This window comes from Lipotes vexillifer, unplaced genomic scaffold, assembly GCF_000442215.2.
Source record: "Lipotes vexillifer unplaced genomic scaffold, Lipotes_vexillifer_v1.1 scaffold238, whole genome shotgun sequence".
Lineage (NCBI taxonomy): Eukaryota > Metazoa > Chordata > Mammalia > Artiodactyla > Lipotidae > Lipotes > Lipotes vexillifer.
The window spans coordinates 2,089,523-2,110,985 of NW_006785665.1; the positions used below are offsets into that span (position 1 = coordinate 2,089,523).

The following is a 21,463-nucleotide window of genomic DNA, read 5'->3' on the forward strand; positions in this document are numbered from 1 at the left end:
AAAAAAAAAAAAAAAAAAAAAAAAAAGGTGTGTGTGTGTGTTTTTAAACAACAGAAATTTATTTTCTCACAGTTCTGGAGTCTGGGAATTCCAATATCAGGTGCTGGTAAATTCAGTTTTTGTGAGAGCTTTCCTCCTGACTTGTAGACACCCACCTTCTCACTGTGACCTCACATAGCCTTTTCTTGGTGAGAGAGAGGGAGTGAGCTTTCTGATATCTCTTCTTATCAGGACACTAATCCTGTAGGATCAGGAATTCACCCTTATGGACTCATTTAACCTTAATTACTTGCTTAGAGGATCCAAATACAGCCATACCAAGGGTAAGGCTTCCAGCGTATGAATTTTGGGGGGACATACGTTCAAGTTAATTTTGGGGAGACGCACACATTCAGGTTTTCTGTACAGGATTAGAGTCCTATTCTATGTTCAGTTTCAGAACGTGGTTTTTTAAAATGTAATTTTTATAGTTATAGAGTACCATATGGCTTATAACAGCAAAAACAAAAATCCACTATAACTTTTTAGAAGTGTTTTTTCACTTCCAAATATTTGGAGACTTTCCAGCTATCATTTTGTTACTGATTTCTAATTTAATTCCCTTGAGTTCACATCATACTTTGTATGATTTCAGTACTTTTATATTTATTGAGGTTTATTTTATGGCCCCAATATAATCTTTACTGGTAGCTCTTCCATGTGTATTTGAAAAGCATATGTATTCTGTTCTTTTTTAAGGTACACTGTTCTGTAAATGTCAGTTAGGTCAAGTTGGTTGACAGCATTGTTCAGGTTTTATTTATTTTTACAGATTCTTTTTTTTTTTTGGTCTATTCTGTCAATTATTGAGAAAGGCATATTGAAGTCTCCAACTTTAATTGTGGATTTGTCTATATTTCTTTTCAGTTTTGTCAGTTTTAGCTTTACATATTTTATTTATTTTTTTTATTGTTTTTATTTTTTATTTATTTAAAATTTTTTAGCTGTGCCACCTGGCATGCTGGATCTTAGTTTCCCAAACAGGGATCAAACCTGTGCCCCCTGCAGTGGAAGTGTGGAGCCTTAACCACTGGACCGCCAGGGAAGTCCTTAGTTCTACGTATTTTAAAACTCTGTTTTCAGGTACATATGCATAATAACATACATTGAGTGGGTTTTGAATGTTAAGGCAGACTAGCATTTCTGGGGTAAACCTATTTGGTCATCATGTATTAGATTTTCTAATATATTGTTTAAGGTTTTTGTTTCTTTGTTTATGGGAGATAACTGGCTTTAATTTTCCTTTGTTATAAGGTCTTTTTCATGTGTTGGTATTAGCGTTATACTGACCTTATAAAATGAATTGGGAAATTTTTCATCATCTATTCTCTGGAAGAGTTTGTTTAAGACTGGTGTTATTTCTTTCTTAAATGTTTTGTAAGCATTCACCAAGGGTGCTCTCTAGGCCTGGAGTTTTCTTTGTCAAAAGCCTTTTAAGTTTTGGATTAAATTCTTTAATAATTATAGGATTATTTAGATTTCCTGTTACTTTTTGTGTCAGTTTTGGTAAGTTGTATTTTTCAAGGAATTTGTACATTTTCTTTAAATTGTCAAATTTGTTGGTATAAAGTTGCTTGTAATGTTTATTTTGGCATGTCTAAGATTTTTAATGAGGTTGTCTTTTTAGTTCTGATTTTAGTGAGGTCCTCTTTTTTATTTGTGTCTTATTTTTTTTGTTGATAAGTTTGGCTAGAGGTTTATCAGTTAATCTTTTTAAAGAACCAACTTTTGGCTTTCTTGACTTTTTTTTTTCCATTTAATTGATTTCTGTTCTTTATTATTTCTTTCCTACAATCTACCTTGGATTTGATTTGTTCTTTTTTAGCTTCTAGTAAGATTTTCAATCTTTTTTTTCTAATATATACATTTAAAGTTAAAACTTGCCCTCTAAGCATTGCTGTAGCTGCATTCTGAAAATTTTGATGTGTCATACTTTTGTTTTCATTCATCTTAAAATATTTTTAATATCCATTATGACTTCGTTTTTTGTTTGTTTGTTTGTTTTTATTCTTTTGCGGTACACGGGCCTCTCACTGTTGTGGCCTCTCCCGTTACGGAGCGCAGGCTCCGGACACGCAGGCTCAGCAGCCATGGCTCATGGGCCCAGCCGCTCCACAGCATGTGGGATCTTCCCAGACCAGGGCACGAACCCGTGTCCCCTGCATCGGCAGGCGGACTCTCAACCACTGCGCCACCAGGGAAGCCCTATGACTTCTTCCTGACCCATGCATTATTTAGAGATATGTTGCTAAATTTCTAAACGTTTGAGGATCTTTCTAGTTAAATTTCTTTATTGATTTCTAGTTTAATTCCATTGTGGTCAAAAAGCATATTGTATATGATTCCTGACCTTTGAAAATTCTTGAGTCATTTAGCTTATGGTCTGTTCATGTGCTGTTAAAAAGAATACATATTTAGTGGGTGTTTTATACATGTCATTTGAGTCAAGTAAAATGTCCTGTATATGTCTGTGAGGTCAGTTTTGTTAATGTTGTACAGATCTTTTATATCTTTACTGATTTTTTTTTTGTCTGCTGTCATATGTTACTGATTGACATTTGTTAAAATCTCCAACTGTGATTGTGGCTTTCTCCTTTTTTTCCCCTTCCAACTTTTGTTTTTTATATTTAAGCTGTATTATCAGGTACACAGAAATTTAGAATTGTTATGTCTTTCTGTTGAATTGACTCAGTATGAAATGTTCCTTTTTATCTCTTTCTTTATCTTCTTGCCTTAAAGTCTGCTTTGTATTTGATGTTAATGTGTACATGGTATAAGTGTTTACATTGTTTTGCTTTCAACCTTTTTTGTGTCTTTTTTTATATAAATTTATTTATTTTATTTATTTATTTTTGGCTCTGTTGGGTCTTCGTTGCTGCATGCGGGCTTTCTCTAGTTGCGGAGAGTGGGGGCTACTCTTCGTTGCAGTGTGCAGGCTTCTCATTGCAGTGGCTTCTCTTGTTGTGAGTGTGAGTCTTGTGAAGCACAGACTCCTGGCGCGCGGGCTTCAGTAGTTGTGGCACATGGGCTTAGCTGCTCCGCGGCATGTGGGATCTTCCTGGACCAGGGATCAAACCTGTGTCTCCTGCATTGGCAGGCAGATTCTTAACCACTGCACCACCAGGGAAGTCCCCTTTTTTGTGTCTTTATATTTAAAGTGTATCTCTTTTAAATAACATAGGGTTAAAAAAAACAACAACAAAAAACCTTGTCTGAACATCTTTGTTAATTAGATTGTACACTTCATTTATATTTAATGTAATTTCTGATATAATTTTCTATTTCTCTATTTCTTTTTTGTTCCTTTATTTCTCCTTTCCTTCTTTTGGATTAATCAAATGCTTTTACTTTTCTTCTCTATAAGCTTTTTAGTTTTGTATTCTTTTATTTTTCTTTTACATGTTACCCTATAGATTAATATGTGGTCTTTGAAATTACTATAATCTACCTTAAATTAGTACTTTTACCACTTCCCAAACCATGTAAGAACTTTACAACAGTTTTACTTTATATATCTACTCCTGCCTTTTGTGTTATTGATATTGTATTTTACTTCTTCATTTGTTTTAAACCCTACAAGACATTATTATTATTGTTACTGTCTTAACCAGTCAATATTGATTTATTTTTATCACATAGTTAACCTTTCTTATGTCTTGATTCATCCTGAAGTTCTTTATTTTGCCTTCATCTTGGGTCATTTTTTTTCATCTTGAAGAATTTCCTTTAGTATTTCTTGCAAACCTGGTCTCCTGTCAATGAATTATCTCAGATTTTGTTTGTCTGGGAAAAAATCTTAGTTTTGCTTCATTTTTAAAAATTATTTTCACTGTGTATAGAATTTTAGGTTGTTCTTTTCCCTGCAGAACTTTAAGATGCATTCTGTTATATTCTGGTTTCCATTGTTTCTGTTGCAAATTCAGCTGTCAGTTTTGTTGTTACTTTGCTAAGCTGTCTTTTTTTCTTCTGCTTCTAAGATTTTCTCTGTTCTGGTTTTCAGCATTTTGACTATTATGTGTGTACTTGGGTTTTCTGTTTTTATTTGCTTAGGGCTTGTAGAGCTGCTTGAATATGAGATTTGATATTTTATCAGTTAAAAAAATCCTTGTAAATATTTTTTTTAGATATCATTTCTGTCCTGGTCTCCTTCTTTTCTTCTGGTATTCCAGTTACATGTATGTTAGGTCTTTTCACCATGTCCCATGTGTATTGTTTTTTCTTTATATTCTTTTCTTTTTTCCTCCATGCATCAGTTTCTGCTGTTCTGTAGTCTAGTTCACTAATTCTCTGTTTTGCTGTGTCTTATCTATTAAATTTTTCATGCCAGTTTAGCACTATAGATTCTATGTGAAATTCTCCATCTTTTCCTTTATTCTCTAGAATGTGTTAATCATAATTGTTTAAAAATCCTTTTTCTAATATCTGATTCACCCATAGGTCTTTTTTTTTTTTTTTACTGTCGTCCTCCCCCATCCCCTAGTGTTTTGGCATCTTGGTTCTTGCTTTAATTTTTGATTGGATGCTGGACATTGTGGATGAAAAATTCTAGAGGCGTTGGTAATTATCTTCCTCTGAAGAGTGTTATGTTTTCTTCAGGCAGGCAGATAATTTTGGAGGGTCACGTAAATTCTGCCAAGGGTTGGTTTTATGCTATATTAAGTCTACTTTGTTTCAACTTTATAGATTGTGGCCTATATTCCTAGTGGGTAGCTCTTCTGGAGTTTCAACAGTTCTAAAAAACTATAGTGTTTATGAAGACTTTTCCTCCTTTGCAAGACTTCAACTACAACCTCTGTCTTCCCAACACTTGTGGAGTGTGATCTTAGTTCCCCATCCAGGGATTGAACCCATGCCCCCTGCAGTGGAAGTTCAGAGTCCTAACCACTGGACCGCCTGGGAATTCCCATAGTTTCTTTTTTTTTTTTTTTTTTTTTTTTTTTTGCGGTATGTGCGCCTCTTACTGTTGTGGCCTCTCCTGTTGTGGAGCACAGGCTCCGGACGCGCAGGCTCAGCAGCCATGGCTCACGGGCTGAGCCACTCCGCGGCACGTGGGATCTTCCCAGACTGGGGCATGAACCCGTGTCCCCTGCATTGGCAGGCAGACTCTCAACCACTGTGCCACCAAGGAAGCCCTTAAGCAGCTATTTTCATACAACAAAGTGACTTTGGTGATTTAGATATTACAGAACCCACCCATGTTTTTATTGGCATCATCCATTTTGCAGTACATTTACAGTGCAAATTTACTTTCAACTTACTGCTTACATCATGAAATGTGCTTCTCAACAAATACCTTGTTTTTAGCCACATCCCACCTTTCTCATAGAAGGAAAAATTAGATATTCTTCTTTATTCTAGTCTGATTTTTACAGAGTGGCTTCCTTTTTTAAATTTTTAAAATTTTAAATATTTATTTATTTATTTATTTTTGGCTGGCCACTGCGGCATGTGGGATCTTAGTTCCCTGACCAGGGATCAAACCTGTGCCGCCTGCAGTGGAAGCACGGAATCTTAACTGCTGGACCGCCAGGGAAGTGCTTTTTTTGTTGTTGTTTTTGTTTTCCTTTTTTTAATTTTTAAATTTCAGTTCTTTAGAATTCTTAGGGTCAGTGGTATCCCAATATTTTAAAATTAAGAGATTAGTTCTAAAACAGAGTAAGATATAACTGAATTATCTGTTCTTTCTTGGATTGTCCGTGCAGTGTATTAGAATTTGTTCAATTTTCCTTATAGACCCACATTCCCTATTAAACTCAGCCTTAAAATCAGAAATCAGAGGAGAAATAAGTGTGATGTGATTTAGGGGGATGTAATTAGATGAGATCGTGTAACCCCACAGTGATTACTTTGATTCTGTGTTTGTAAGATAGCCATTCTGAATGGGAATTATGCTAACTCTAATGCTTTTTCCAATGAAAAGTATTTTCTGCAGCGAATTTTGTTATTTCCATTTTAATTTTGTGATAAGTTTTCTTCACAATTCTTTAAAATTATTTTTTATGTTTGTCTTTATTGTATTTTTATTGGGGTTAAATGTTTTTCAGTGTATATTTTATTTATTTATTTATTTTTATTTATTTTTTTTTGCGGTGTGCGGGCCTCTCACTGCTGTGGCCTCTCCCGTTGCGGAGCACAGGCTCCAGACGCACAGGCTCAGCGGCCATGGCTCACGGGCCCAGCTGCTCCGCGGCATGTGGGATCCTCCCGGACCGGGCCACGAACCCGCGTCCCCTGCATCGACAGGCAGACTCTCAACCACTGCGCCACCAGGGAAGCCCTCAGTGTATATTTTAAAGCAGTGTTACTCGAAGTGTGGTCTGAAAACCAGTGCTAGTTTGAGAACTATTTGTTACTGGTTTGAAACAAAATAAATCACGGAAACTGAGAATAAAACTTTAGAAATGTAACATTTGACATTATGGCTATATTCTTACTTTATAAAAGTATGAGTCTACAGTGGATTGGTCAAAAACAAGACTAGTTTTTCACCACAGAGAGTTTCAGAAGCACTGTTTTAAAGGACAATTTGATTCCTCATCAACTATCTGTATAAAATTTTATTAATTTTAGCTGCTTCCATTGTAAATTTCCTGTTTTTGATCTTCACTTCTATGAATTTTTGTTACATTTTGTAGATCTAAATTTCGTGAGGAAGATTTTATTTATTTAGTTTAATTTTTAGTTAATAACACACTTTATTATTTCTGGTATAACATTAATAGTTTTAACTTGTGTCTTTCATACTTTTTTCCCCGGGTCAGTTTTTCAATTGACAGTGTTACCAACAACATGATAGGATATGAATATGAAGCTGAATCAAAACTTCTTCGGGTGTCAGAAATCCTTTTCTTGCTCTGCAACTACCAGGTCATTGTTTAAGTACTGGTAAGGTGAGAAGGGAAAGGTGGATGGCAGAAACCAAGAACTGGCTAGATTGGTCTACATGAGAAAGGATGCAAGAGGGAAGGGAGGAGCAAAGAGAGGAGATTCAAGAGTGGTGAAGAGAGAGAAGAGTTTTGGAGTTTATGGAGAAAAGGGGTAAATGAGGTGAGAAGAGAGACTTTGGGAAAAGATATGTGTATAAAGGTTTTTAGACAGTTTTGTTGTGTATTACGCTATGTAATTCCTCTTTTGCTGCTTTCTCAAATGACCATCAGTAAAGAGCTTTGTCACTTTTCTGATGCATTGTAGAGTTTTATATTTCTTTTACATCTATCACTTTGTTGGGATGTACCTCGAGGTAGCCCAATTTTTGTTTAGGTTACACAAATGTAAGATGTGTATGTTTGAATTCTACTTTTTTTTTTTTTTTTTTTTTTACTTAAAAATCATTATTGGGCTTCTCTGGTGGCGCAGTGGTTGAGAATCTGCCTGCTAATGCAGGGGACACGGGTTTGAGCCCTGGCCTGGGAGGATCCCACATGCCGCGGAGCAACTAGGCCCGTGAGCCACAACTACTGAGCCTGTGCGTCTGGAGCCTGTGCTCCGCAACAAGAGAGGCCGTGATAGTGAGAAGGCCCGCGCACCCATGATGAGGAGTGGCCCCCGCTTGCCACAACTAGAGAAAGCCCTCGCATAGAAACGAAGACCCAACACAGCAAAAATCAATTAATTAATTAATAAACTCCTACCCCCAACATCTTCTTTAAAATAAAAAAATCATTATCAAAAATTTTTCCATATCATTAAAAACTCTTTGTAGACATTTTTAACTTGTCCCCCCCCCCATCAATTGCTTTAAAAGACTATTTTTAATGGGTCACTTACAGTCCAGTGTATGGTGTACCAGTGTTCACTTAATCATTTTTTTCATATTGGCTGTGCACACAAAAAATGTTGCCTACCTTTTCAGTAAACAATGAATGTTGCCTGCTGTCAAGGCATCGGCCACTGCAGCCATACCCCCACCCAACCTCAACCCCAAAGGATGCACCCTGAGGGGAATTCAGGTTGGAGAAAAACAGGATACTGGCCCTAGATAGTTAAGATGCATAGCTAAGGAGTAACTTCAATGAGCCAAGACTCTTGCATCTTCCTCTGCATAGAAAAGCACTAAAATCATTAAGTTGAGATGTCTTTTTTTGCGATTAGCAGTAATCTTTTGATGTTCAATTACATGTTTGTTTGTTTGTTTTTTCCAGCGAAAACTTCTGTATATCTTTGGCTTCTCCCTAACCTCTTTGGAGCAGTTCCTCAGAGCTATCTGAGAGGCTGTCTCCCAGGCTGTAGTCCTCAGTAAGGTCCCTGAATAAAACATAACTTGCAACTTTTAGGTTGTGTGTTTTTCTTCAGTCGACATTTAGGTGTTTTCCATGTTTTTGCTAAAATAATTAATGTTGAAATGAATAACTTGATTAGTCTTTACATGTGTAATTATTTCCTTAAGAAGAAGATTGGATTGAAAGTTACGAACATTTATCAAATTCTTGATATATATTCACAAGTGCAAAAGCAATTGTTTGAAATTACTAATTTTTCACTGAGTAAAACATTGCCAGGGTGCAGCTTGAAGGTCATAAAATCTTTTTAAACCAAAAAGGTTGTCTTGATTTTAATCTTCTCTAATCCCTTGTTTTCAGACGGTAGCCGGCCAAAAAGTATCAGAGAGATGAGAACCTCATTTTGGTGTTGCGTGATAGTCTACTTCAAGACTTAACAGATTCTAATAATCAAGAAGCTTTTCCTTTTATCTGGTTATATATGTGCTCCTTTCTTGTAGAATAGAGGTACTTCATCCCCCCCCCTTTTTTAATCAGAGTGGATTTTTTTTATTGATTTGCTCCTTGTTTTTTTCTTTTCTAGACTCAGTGTAATAATAATAATGATAAATTACATTTGTATAATATTTCATTGGTTATAAAGCACTTTGATATATATGATTTCACTTAATATGCGTGGCATCCCTGATGGGAAGATATCTGTATTTTACAAAAGAAAAAAATAAGACTATTGCCAAGGCAACCCAGTTAAGTTATAGATCTGGGACATAAACCTGGGTTTCTGATGTATTATCTGGTTAGTATAGAGTAATAATTAAGACAGAGTTCTAGAGCTGGAGTGCTTGGCTTTAAAACGTGGCTTTGTCATTATTAGCTCTTGGGAAAGTTTCTTAATCTTTCTGCCTCAGTTTCCTCTCTACAGTGGGAAAAATAATAGTCCCTACCTCATAGGATTGTTAGGAGGAGTAAGTGAATTAATATGTATAAAGTGTGTAGAAGAATGCCTGACATAAAAGGAATATTCAGTGAATGTTAGGTGTTATTACTACAACAGTACTACCACATCTGCCTTTACCACTGGCTGTTATATCTTAGTCTTCGTTGATTTCCAGGGCCAGACAGCTGTGTTTTTCTTTTACTGTTGGCTTTTTGGGTTAAGTTCCGGGAGCAGTTGCTTTGGTGATTCTTGTGATGTTCTTGGTTTATTTGCAGAAGAGCAAGACAGTGAAGAAAACGAGAAAAGGCGAAAAAAGAAAAAGGGCACCAAGAGGAAAAGAGATGGAAAGGGTCAAGAAGAAGGGACTTTGGCTTGTGACCTGAAGCTGGATGACATGCTTGACCGCACCTTAGAGGACGGCGCCAAGCAGCACAATCTAACAGCAGTCAACGTGCGAAACATCCTTCATGTGAGTAAGACGGGGGCAGCCGTGTAATGGGAATAGAACTCTTTCACCAGGAGCAAATAAAAATTCTCAGGAAACTCTTGAGTCTTGGTGTCTGAATTACTAATTTTGTGAGTTCCCTGTGGCAAAATATTTTACATTTCAAGGTAGCCTTCTCTTTGCACTCAGCACAAGTTTGAAATGTGAACACATGTAAAAGAACTTAATTGGGAAGATAAACTGTTACTCTGCTTCCTTCCACTGAGTTGATTGTTTATTGTTTAGCATATTCAAAGATAATGGAAGATGATAATGTTCACAGTGGATTTACTCTTGTGGGTCAATGTGTCTTAAAAGATGCCCAGTTAACAGTTTACAGTCCTTTGCACATATGCCCATATTCTTCTTTGCTATGTAGCAGTACAGCTATTTATAAAGCCTTTGCTGTTTATTACTGTTTCTCTTAAGCAGATACTTAACCTGAGAATTTTTTTTTTTTTTTTTTGAGCCATTCCTGTTAGTATCAGCTAATGAGATTGGTCCATTTGCTTGCTACATTGTTGGAAGCTGTGTGCTTCTCTCCAAAACTTCCTTCTTTGCTTTCAGTTGCCTTGCTCTACCCTAATCTGAAATCATTTGGGTATCTAGTTCTCGTTTATCCTCTACATATATCTAGCAGAGTTACAGAGACATGAGTATTATCTAGATGATACATCTTTGTTGCATAAAGTGAAATTTCATCTTTCTCCAGGAAGTAATCACAAATGAACATGTAGTCGCTATGATGAAAGCAGCCATCAGTGAGACGGAAGATATGCCAATGTTTGTGAGTAGTTATCGTTCTTTCAATGTCATGGAACAGAACTATCTGTAAACTGGCTAAGTGTAGTGAGTTGTTTACAGACTCACTTGGGAGTTTGTAAATAACTTGGCAGTTGGGGGCAAACTCAAGAATCATTCGATGATTTTTACTGACTGTTTTCTTCTCATTTTCCCTTCTTAGGAACCCAAAATGACACGCTCTAAACTGAAGGAAGTGGTGGAAAAAGGAGTGGTGGGTGTTCTGTTTTTTCTTTATTATTTATTTAGCTTTGTTACTAGTATATAATTCCAGGTTATTTGTAGGGAAAAAAATATAGGAAATATTTATTATGATCTGGGTTTGACTCCTTGGTGAAGTGTTTAAAGTAGTGTATTTCAAATTGTGTTCCAGGGACCAGTTGCATCAAGATCACCCTGGTATGGGGTTCCTCAAGAGTGCTTATTAAAAATGCACATTCTTGGGCTCACCTCAGACCTAGGAATCAGGACACATAGGTAGGGCCTGGGAGTATGCATTGTTGAAAGCACAACAGTACATTCTTTTGCACACTAAAGTATGAGAACCTCTTGAAGACTTTTGAAGCATTCTGATACAGCAAGCTCTTTGATGCTGGGCACTGTGTTCTATCTGCTTAACAAGCACTTGTCCAGTTTGTGCTTACCTTCTGCGACAAGGCAGGTGATAGTCCTGAGGGAGTCCATTCTATCTCTGATAGTAAGAAAGATTTGCCATATGGACCCAAAATGCATACTGTGGTTTTTGTCTGTTTGTCTGGTTCTGTTCCTTGCAGCCCTGTAGAAGAAATGTCTGTTCCTCTTCCACATGACCTTTCCTCTAGTTGAAGAAAACCAATATATCTTTTTATAACATTCTTTTCTTGCTAAACGTCCCCTAATTTTTTATTGGTCTTCATGTGACAAGGCTTTGAGTACCTTCACCAATCTGATCCTTTTCTTCTGCATGTGCCAAGTTTGTCCATATCCTTTTAAAAGTATGTCTTAAGTGGATCTAGTGCTTCAGATAGGGTTTAACTAGTATAGGTTAAAGTTAGGTTGGGACTTCCCTGGCATTCCAGTGGTTAAGACTCTGAGCTTCCACTGCAGGGGTATAGGTTCAGTCTCTGGTCAGGGAACTAAGATCCTGCATGCCGCACGGTGCAGCCAAAAAAAAATAAAATAGGGCTTCCCTGGTGGCGCAGTGGTTGAGAGTCCGCCTGCCGATGCAGGGGACACGGGTTCGGGCCCGGGCCTGCTTCAGATAGGGTTTAACTAGTATAGGTTAAAGTTAGGTTGGGACTTCCCTGGCATTCCAGTGGTTAAGACTCTGAGCTTCCACTGCAGGGGTATAGGTTCAGTCTCTGGTCAGGGAACTAAGATCCTGCATGCCGCACGGTGCAGCCAAAAAAAAATAAAATAGGGCTTCCCTGGTGGCGCAGTGGTTGAGAGTCCGCCTGCCGATGCAGGGGACACGGGTTCGTGCCCGGGTCTGGGAGGATCCCACGTGCCGCGGAGCAGCTGGGCCCGTGAGCCATGGCCGCTGGGCCTGTGCGTCCGGAGCCTGTGCTCCACAGCGGGAGAGGCCACAGCAGTGAGAGGCCCGCGTACTGGAAAAAAAAAAAAAGTTATTCCCTCAGTGTTCAGATTCCATATTTCCCTTAATGCAGTCTAAGGTTGCATTGGCTTTTTTTTTTTTTTAATATGCCAAAGACATACATTTTAGGGTGGCAAATTCTGCCCCCCTATGCACTGGCTTTTTTGACAGTCACATCATATATATATATTTGTATATATTTGTCTAATTGACTAACCCTGGTTGCATAAAGTGAAATTTCATCTTTCTCCAGGAAGTAATCACAAATGAACATGTGCTAGCTATGATGAAAGCAGCCATCAGTGAGACAGAAGTTCTATGAAGTCTACCTGACATAGAATATAATTAACATTAATTCCATATTTGATTAAAAAAAACCCAGGGAGATCCAAATCAGGCTCTGGATTATGTCTGCCAACCACGTATATAGTTGCAGAGAAGGTAGACAACCCAAGGCTATAGTTTATGTGGGAGAGCAAAGATTAGAGTCCATTTGTCTTGCTTCTTAATCTTAATAGACTGACTCCTTCCTGATGGATTTGGCAGTAGGAAAATTGATTGGTTTAGAAACAAACATGAGAAGAGGTATGGACCTGAATCACATCATTCCCTTTACCCTCTATTGGGCCTGGCTCCACAGAGCTAGATGAGTAGCCACAACATGGCAGGGCTGAGGAGATGTGGAGGGCCTAAGGCTCCTTATAGAGACAGAACCTAATGGTCTGTTGGATTTTGTTCATGATGATTTTGTTTGGGTCACAGTTAGATGGTCAAGAAATTATGCACTCCAGTGGTATTGTGTCAGGAGTATGTAAGAGGTTTTAAAGAATTCTTTAAAAACTTCCCCCCACCAACTCTATTGTTTTATTTATTTTTTTATTTTTAAAATTTATTTATTTATTTGATTTATTTATTTTTGGCTGGATTGGGTCTTCATTGCTGCGCACAGGCACAGGCTTTCTCTAGTTGCAGCGGTGGGGGGGGCTACTCTTCTTTGCGGTGTGCGGGCTTCTCATTATGGTGGCCTCTCTTGTTGCGGGGCATGGGCTCTAGGCGCTAAGGCTTCAGGAGTCGCGGCACACAGGCTCAGTAGTTGTGGCTTGCAGGTTCTAGAGTGCATGCTCAGTAGTTGTGCACAGGCTTTGTTGCTCCACGGCATGTGGGATCTTCCCAGAGCAGGGCTCGAACCCGTGTCCCCTGCATTGGCAGGCGGATTCTTAACCACTGCGCCACCAGGGAAGCTCCTCTATTGTTTTAAAATCCTGAAAAAGTTGAAAAGAATTTTACAGTGAATGCTAGATTCCATCTAGATTTAACAATGTAAAATTCTGCCATATTTGCTTTATCTCTCTGTGTCTGTCTATTGTTTTTTCCTGGACTATTTGAAAAGAAGTTGTGTACGACTTGACACGTCACCCCGAAATCCTTCCCTAAGAACTTTTCATGACTAGCTTTTTGGAGGCATACTTATGGTGGATTTATGTAATTGATTAAGACATACTGATGGCAAAAGGCTGCTGTCACCTGTAGGTTTGTGTACTATTGTAGCTTATAAATAGTTTTCGAATTTATTATTCTATGTGAACCCAAGCTGTAATATAAAGTAGACAATATAGACACTTTGTCCATTTATGGGTAATACAGATTCTTACTAGGTTTAAGGCAGAGATGCTAATGATAGAAATAGATTCATCTCTCCTTTTCTTCTGCCAAGCTCTGACAAATATTTGACAATGTAGATCAGTACCCCTACATCACTGCAGCTACATGTTAGTCTGATGGCTCCTTGTGATGGTAAAGAAGAAGTAAAAATGAAAAACAGTCTATTTTAATTAAGGGAACTTAACTGTTTATATTCTTTGTTGGTAGGTAATTCCAACGTGGAATATTTCACCAATTAAGAAGGCCAATGAAATTAAGGTAAACTTGGAAGAGGTAATTCTTATTCTTTTCCAGAAAGACTTCATCAGTTTCGAAATGCTTCTATTTGTTAACTTTTTTGGACCTATGTATTTATTTAAATTCCAGGTTTGTTTTTTTCCATTTCATTAGTCTTAGGTTTGACTCTCATGCTAGAAATCTTTTTAACTCCTGCCTCTTATTACTTGCTTTAGCTGCTTGTTGTGCTCTTAGGATTTTTTTTTTCCTGCTCTGCTTTCTTCCCTTTATTTCCCAAATACATATGATTCTTGTTTTCTGTTACTTATTTTTTTCTATAATTGTACTTACGTAGCCTCCTCAGTTTGTGGATATCCACCTTGAAGACGATGATTCCTCAGATGAAGAGTACCAGCCCGATGATGAAGAAGAAGATGAGACTGCTGAAGAGGTCAGTGGTTACCTGTGTGGTGTTAGTTGGTAGTAGAGAAAAAATTTGGCTCCACAAGGCAGGATGTACTTTGCTTCCTTAGTAATATCACTTGTTCTATACAGAGTGTTGAAACACAGTTCTTTTTTCTACTCATTTCTTTGCATAAATCTAAGACTGTGACTCCTCTTCATGCTCCCTTGATTTTTTCGTGTCTTGTATTATGAAATATAACACACATATAACATGCAGAACTGTGCATAGGATAAAAATTAAAATATACAGCTTAAATAACTATAAAGCTAATCCTTATGAAACTTCCTTAAAGTCATTAAGTATAACATTGCCAGACATCTCTTATCACAGTCACTTTTCTTCCCCTATAGACAGCCACTATCTTGACTTTTTGGTAATTACTTCCTTGCTTATCTTTCTACTTATATCACCTAAATATGCAGCTCTACACATTGTGTTCAATTTTTTACTGTTTCTGAACCTTAGGTAAATGGAACCATAGTCTGTTCTTTTGTGTGGCTTTTTTTTTTTTTTTTTGGTTCAACACAAGTCATTTGAGATTCATTTATGCTGTTGCTTGTAGCTATAGTTCATTCATTTTCATAGTTAATGTAATATTCTATTTCTTAATTTGTTCTTTGACTTGTTTGTTAAAGGATTTTAAATCAATGCCTTACAGTTTTACAGAGTTTACAATGCTGACGAGGATAGAGATCTGATCCCTGTTCCTACCTTCAGCAAATTAAGCTTTTATTTAAATTTTATTCTCTTACTCTAATTCAGTGATTGATATTTTGTGATTCATTCTATTGAGGTACTTCAAACTCAGTGGAATGAGGTAGGGGCATACATATGAAAGTGAACTGAATTTGTTTTGTAGAGTTTATTGGAAAGTGATGTTGAAAGCACTGCTTCGTCTCCACGTGGGGCAAAGAAATCCAGATTGAGGCAGTCTTCTGAGATGACTGAAACAGATGAGGAGAGTGGCATATTATCAGAGGTAAATCTACATCATACTAGCAAGATAAATTACAGATGGTCTATGAGTAGATTATCTAACTGTATGAATAGATCATTTATCCATGGTGATTCTAAGCTGTCACCCTTTGCCAAACATGATTCAAGATCAGTAATCATGCCATTATCTTCCTGGTATTTGTGACTAGTTGTAACTGAATTTCAACTTCCCTTAAGTCAGTGAACAGTTAAGAGAAAACTGGAACTCAGTGACAGGGAGAGTTCTTATTAAGGGGCCAAATGTGAGTGACTGGCAGAGTTTCTTTCCTTCTACCCTTCTCTTTCTTGTATGTGTTTTCTAATATTGTTCTAAAGCCATTTTTATTGTATTTCCCCGCTTTTGATAACCTAAGTAGCATCCTGTTGGCTTCATTGGAAATAGGATGAAACCTAATTAGATTAATGTACTTGACAGTGCCTTTGTTTTTATGTACCTCTATCTAGATGGGAAGAGAAAGATTGCTAGCATACAAAAGACATGCTTCTCTCCTCCCGCTTTTTTTTTTTCTCTTCCCTTCCTCCCTTTAATTTTTAACATACTTGCCCCTTTTAATCAGGCTGAGAAAGTCACCACACCTGCCATTAGGCACATCAGTGCTGAGGTAGTGCCCATGGGGCCTCCGCCCCCACCAAAGCCCAAACAGACCAAGGATAGTACTTTCATGGAGAAGTTGCATGCGGTAGATGAGGAGCTGGCTTCCAGTCCAGTCTGCATGGATTCTTTCCAGGTAAACATAACTCTAAATTGCTGAAAAAGTCAAATGGAATAATTTAGTCATTGCTCAGATTGGGAAGGGAGAAGGGAAGATATTAAATTTTGATACAGTTAGTAACAGTCATGAAATTATAGGTCTTTGGTACTCTATTTAGTTTGTGCTATTTTATTGTAAGTGAGAATTAAGTGAGAATGGCAGTTCCTAAGGAGGAAATAAGGTATGTGACAGAGAGCATTTTAAAATGTGGAACATAGGAAAAACCTTCAGCCAGATTCCTCAAATATTAACCTTTACCACAATTGCTTTATCATTTTCTCCTTCTTTCTCTCTCTCTGTACACATTTATTTTTTCCTGAATTGCTTTAGAGTGTGTTGCAGTCATGATGCGCTTTTACCCCTAAATATCTTAGTGTATTTTTCCTACAGATGAGGACATTTGATTATGAAAATAAGGATATATAATATTAATAGTCTATTAAAATCCTTATTTGGATTTCGCCAATTGTCCCAATAATATCTTTTATATAAAGCAAAAGAAAAATGATTTTTTTTTTGTGATCCAGGATCCAGTCTAGGATTACATGTTGTATTTAGTCGTCTTTTCTCTTAGACTCCTTTTATTGGGAACAGTTTCTCAAAGTTTCATAACCTTGACATTTTTTAACCTTATAGAGCAATTATTTTACAGAATGTTCCTCAATTTTGACTTTTCTGATACTTCCTCATAATTAGATTCAGGTTATGCACTTTTGGCACAAATATCACAAAAGTAATATGTCCTTTTTAGTGCATCATATCAGGAGGCACATAAATTCCGTCATGTTAAATTTGATCACATGGTTAAGGTGGTGTCTGCTTGTTTTCCTCGCTGTAAAATTATTATTTTTCCATTTTTAAATTAATATGTATCTTTGAGGCAAAATATCTTTTCACCCACTAATTTTAACATCCATTGCTTGTTCTTGATTGAAACAGTCATTATTACTATGGTTACTGTCAAATGATGACTTTCTAAATTCCATCATTAGACAGTTCTTTTTTTTTTTTATTTAAATTTTTATTTATTTATTTTTCTTTTGGCTTTGCTGCGCGGCATGTAGGATCCTAGTTCCCTGACCAGGGATCAAACCCGCACCCCCTGATTAGAAGCGTGGAGTCTTAACCACTGGACAGCCCCGGAAGTCCCAGCCAGTTATTATTATTTTTTTAAACATCTTTATTGGAGTATAATTGCTTTACAATATTGTGTTAGTTTCTCATGTGTAACAAAGTGAATCAGCTACATGTATACATATATCCCCATATCCTCTCCCTCTTGCGTCTCCCTCCCACCCTCCCTATCCCACCCCTCTAGGTGGGCACAAAGCACTGGGCTGATCTCCCTGTGCTGTGTAGCTACTTCCCACTAGCTGTCCATTTTACATTTTGTAGTGTATATATGTTAATGCTACTCTCTCACTTCGTCCCAGCTTATCCTTCCCCTTGGCCGCGTGCAACTGGCTGCACGCTCTGGAGCCTGCACGCCACAACTAGAGAGAAGCCCTCATGCCACACAAAAGATCCTGTGTGCCGCAACTAAGACCCGAAGCAGCCAAATAAATAAATAAATATTTTAAAAAGTAAAAATAAAAAAAAGATACTTCTCTTAAAGTATCTTTTGAGAAAAAAAAAAGGAATAGACATACAGATCAGTAGAACAAAACTGAGAGTCTAGAAATAAACTCTTAAATTTATGGTCAGTTGATCTTTGACAAGTGTTCCAAGACCAATTAATGGGAAAAGAATAGTCTTTCAACAAATGGTGCTGTGACAACTGGAAATCCACATGCAAGAGTATAAAGTTAGACCCTTACCTCACACCACACTCAAAAGTTAACTCAAAATAGATTATTGACTTAAATGTAACGGCTAAAATTATAGAACTCTTAGAACAAAACATAGAGTAAATCTTTGTGACCTTTGATTAGGCAGTGGTTTCTTAATACAATACCAAAAGCACAAATGACAAAAAGAATAGGTACATTGGACCTCGTCACAATTAAAAACTTTTGTGTCTCAGAGGATACATCAAAAAAGTGGAGACAACCCAGAAAGTGGGAGAAAATAATTGCAAATCACATATCTGATAAGGGTCTTGTATCTGTAATATATAATGAACTCTTATAAGTCAACAATAAAAAGACAACCGAATTAAAAAATGGACAAAGAGTATGAATAGACATTATTCATTTCCTTTTTTCTTAATAAAAACGAATGAGGAGCTTTCCTGGTGATGCAGTGGTTAAGAATCCATCTGCCAATGCAGGGGACACGGGTTTGAGCCCTGGTCCGGGATCCCACATGCCATGGAGCAACTAAGCCTGTGCGCTACTACTACTGAGCCTGCGCTCTGGAGCCCGCGAGCCACAATTGAAGCACGCACGCCTAGAGCCTGGGCTCTGCAGTGAGAGAAGCCACTGCAGTGAGAAGTCCGCTCGCAGCAACGAAGACCCAACGCAGCCAAAAATAAAATAGAGTAAATAAATTTTATTACAAAAAAAAAAGGAATGAGTACTGATACATGCTACAAAATGGATGAACTTTGAAAACATGAGAAGTGAAAGAAGCCAGAGACAAAAGGCCACATATTGTATTATTCCTTTTATTTATTTTTAAAAATATTTATTTATTTATTTATTTTGGCTGTGCCGGATCTTCATTGTGGCGTATAGGATCTTTTTAATTGTGGCATGCAGACTTCTTAGTTGCGGCATGTGGACTCTTAGTTGCGGCATGTGGACTTCTTAGTTGTGGCATGCAGACTTCTTAGTTGTGGCATGCAGACTCTTAGTTGCGGTATGTGAATTCTTAGTTGCAGCACACGTGTGGGATCTAGTTCCCCAACCAGCGATCGAACCCAGGCCCCCTGCGTTGGGAGCGTGGCGTCTTACCCACTGGACCACCAGGGACGTCCCTATGATTCCTTTTATATAAAATGTCCAGCATAAGCAAATCCATAGAGACAGAAAGATTAGTGGGTATCAGAGACTGGGATCAGGGAAGAATGGGGAGCTACCACTAAGGGAAATGGCTTTTCTTTTTGGGGTGATGAAAATGTTTTGGAATTAGATAGTGGTGATGGTCACACAACTCTGTGAATATAGTAAGATCCACTCAGTTATACACTTTAAAAGAGTGAGTTTTATGGTGTGTAAATTATATCTTAATAAAGCTCTTATAAATGTTCCTGAAATGTTGGGTTTTTTTTTTTTTTTTAATAAATTTATTTATTTATTTATTTTTGGCTGTGTTGGGTCTTCGTTTCTGTGCTAGGGCTTTCTCTAGTTGCGGCAAGCGGGGGCCACTCTTCATCGCGGTGCGCGGGCCTCTCACTATCTCGGCCTCTCTTGTTGCGGAGCACAGGCTCCAGACACGCAGGCTCAGTAGTTGGGGCTCACGGGCCCAGTTGCTCCATAGCATGTGGGATCTTCCCAGGCCAGGGCTCGAACCCGTGTCCCCTGCATTTGCAGGCAGATTCTTAACCAGTGCACCACCAGGGAAGTCCCTGAAATGTTGGTTTTAAAACTGATATCAGGGCTTCCCTGGTGGCGCAGTGGTTAAGAGTCCGCCTGCCGATGCAGGGGACACAGGTTTGTGCCCCGGTCCGGGAAGATCCCACATGCTGCGAAGTGGCTGGGCCCGTGAGCCATGGCCGCTGAGCCTGCGCATCTGGAGCCTGTGCTCCGCAACGAGAAAGGCCACAACAGTGAGCGGCCCACGTACCGCAAAAAATAAATAAATAAATAAAACTGATATCATTATAAGGTGCAAGGATATATTGTACAACAAGGGGAATAAAGCCAACATTTTATAAGAACTATAAATGGAGTATAACCTTAAAAAAAAAAAGATGTTGGCTCCTACAAAAAAAAAAATTTGATGTCATTATCCTTAAAGTTTCTCAGACAAAGAATAATAAATTCATGTAGTTTAGAGAAGAGACCTTGTGTTTTAAGCTAAGAAGAGAAACACAGGATATGATGAAGCTTGGAGAAATTGAAAGCATTGGGCATTCAGTGATATGTTTTTATTTCCTTCTCCATTGGCTAGCCCATGGATGACAGCCTCATTGCATTCCGAACTCGCTCTAAGATGCCTCTGAAAGATGTTCCCCTGGGGCAACTAGAGGCAGAGCTCCGAGCTCCAGACATCACCCCAGACATGTATGACCCCAATACAGCAGATGATGAGGATTGGAAGATGTGGCTGGGGGGACTTATGAACGATGATGTGGGGAATGAAGGTAAGTGGTTTTGTTTGCATTTAATATCTACTCTGTCCATAGTCTCTGGTAAAATTTTCATTAGTTAAAAGCTTAAAGAAAGGGGTGTTTTTGGTTAAATTCCACTCCCCCCTTTTTTATTTTGTTAAAGAGTCTTTTGGGGAATCTTTAGAATGCTAAGATTCCTCCCCTGAAACATAAACGTACATATAATTTTATATATGATTTCACGAGAGTGCATTGACTCACTCGAAGACTGTCATGTTAGTTAAGGTTCTTCCTGATGCAGGTGAAAGAATCCTAACTCTCAACTTGCTGTAGTTGAGAATCCTAACTCTCAACTTGCTGAATGAAACCAGACTTTGGGAAGGGCAGAAAAACCTACAGTGGAATTGAGACCCACTTTCCCTCTCAACAGCTGTTATCTCTACTTTTTGTCAGTCAACTCCATTCTCAAACCTGTTTTTTTCTACAAGGCTGGAACTGTGATCATAAGCACATCATTCACTTCTTGGTTTGTCCCCACATCAGAACAACTCTCTCCTACAGGCTCCAGTTTGAAAACTCCAGAGGAACAACTGATTGGTTGGGTTTGATCACATGCCCACTGTCTTGGTATTGCATGGCTTTGATAGGGAGACTGTTTCAGCATGGAGTCCTGTGATTGGCAGCACCTTGTAAACAACGGGGTTGGAGTAAGCAGTTACCCAAAAGAAGTGATAGTGTTTCCAGAAGCAGGGAAGGAGAATTGATCAGACAGAAACAATGTTGACTACAGTCATACATGGTGTAAGAATCCCTGCTGCAACCCTTATTTGTTTTAGAATATAAGTAAAATTCTTACTTTAAAACAATACATTGTTAAAATTGTCTTTGGTGGGTTTTTTTTTTAAGCGTACTATAATGAAAGTCAGTTACCATGCATCATTTTGTGCAGTGTTTCTGTAAATTTAGAGGAAATGAGAGGTTGATTTAGTTTGTAGTGATTCCAGGTGAGGTCACATTCTTTTCATGAAATCAGGGCAATTTTGTTACTATTGTTGTTTCCTTTTAACTCTTTTCAATGGAGAGTGACCAGGATATTTATACTGGT

General features: G+C 37.9%; 1 protein-coding gene across 2 annotated transcripts in view; it reads left to right on the forward strand.

The window, feature by feature from the left end:
• Window positions 1-21,463, forward strand: part of GON4L (gon-4 like) — an 89,476-nt gene that overhangs the window by 15,066 nt on the left and 52,947 nt on the right. For both annotated transcript variants that reach the window (XM_007457927.1, XM_007457926.1), the window contains 8 exons: window positions 9,471-9,664; window positions 10,392-10,466; window positions 10,644-10,694; window positions 13,923-13,973; window positions 14,287-14,382; window positions 15,257-15,376; window positions 15,951-16,121; window positions 20,199-20,391. In XM_007457927.1, the coding sequence (XP_007457989.1) occupies window positions 9,471-9,664; window positions 10,392-10,466; window positions 10,644-10,694; window positions 13,923-13,973; window positions 14,287-14,382; window positions 15,257-15,376; window positions 15,951-16,121; window positions 20,199-20,391 (951 nt within the window). The remainder of the gene's footprint in view (window positions 1-9,470; window positions 9,665-10,391; window positions 10,467-10,643; window positions 10,695-13,922; window positions 13,974-14,286; window positions 14,383-15,256; window positions 15,377-15,950; window positions 16,122-20,198; window positions 20,392-21,463) is intronic.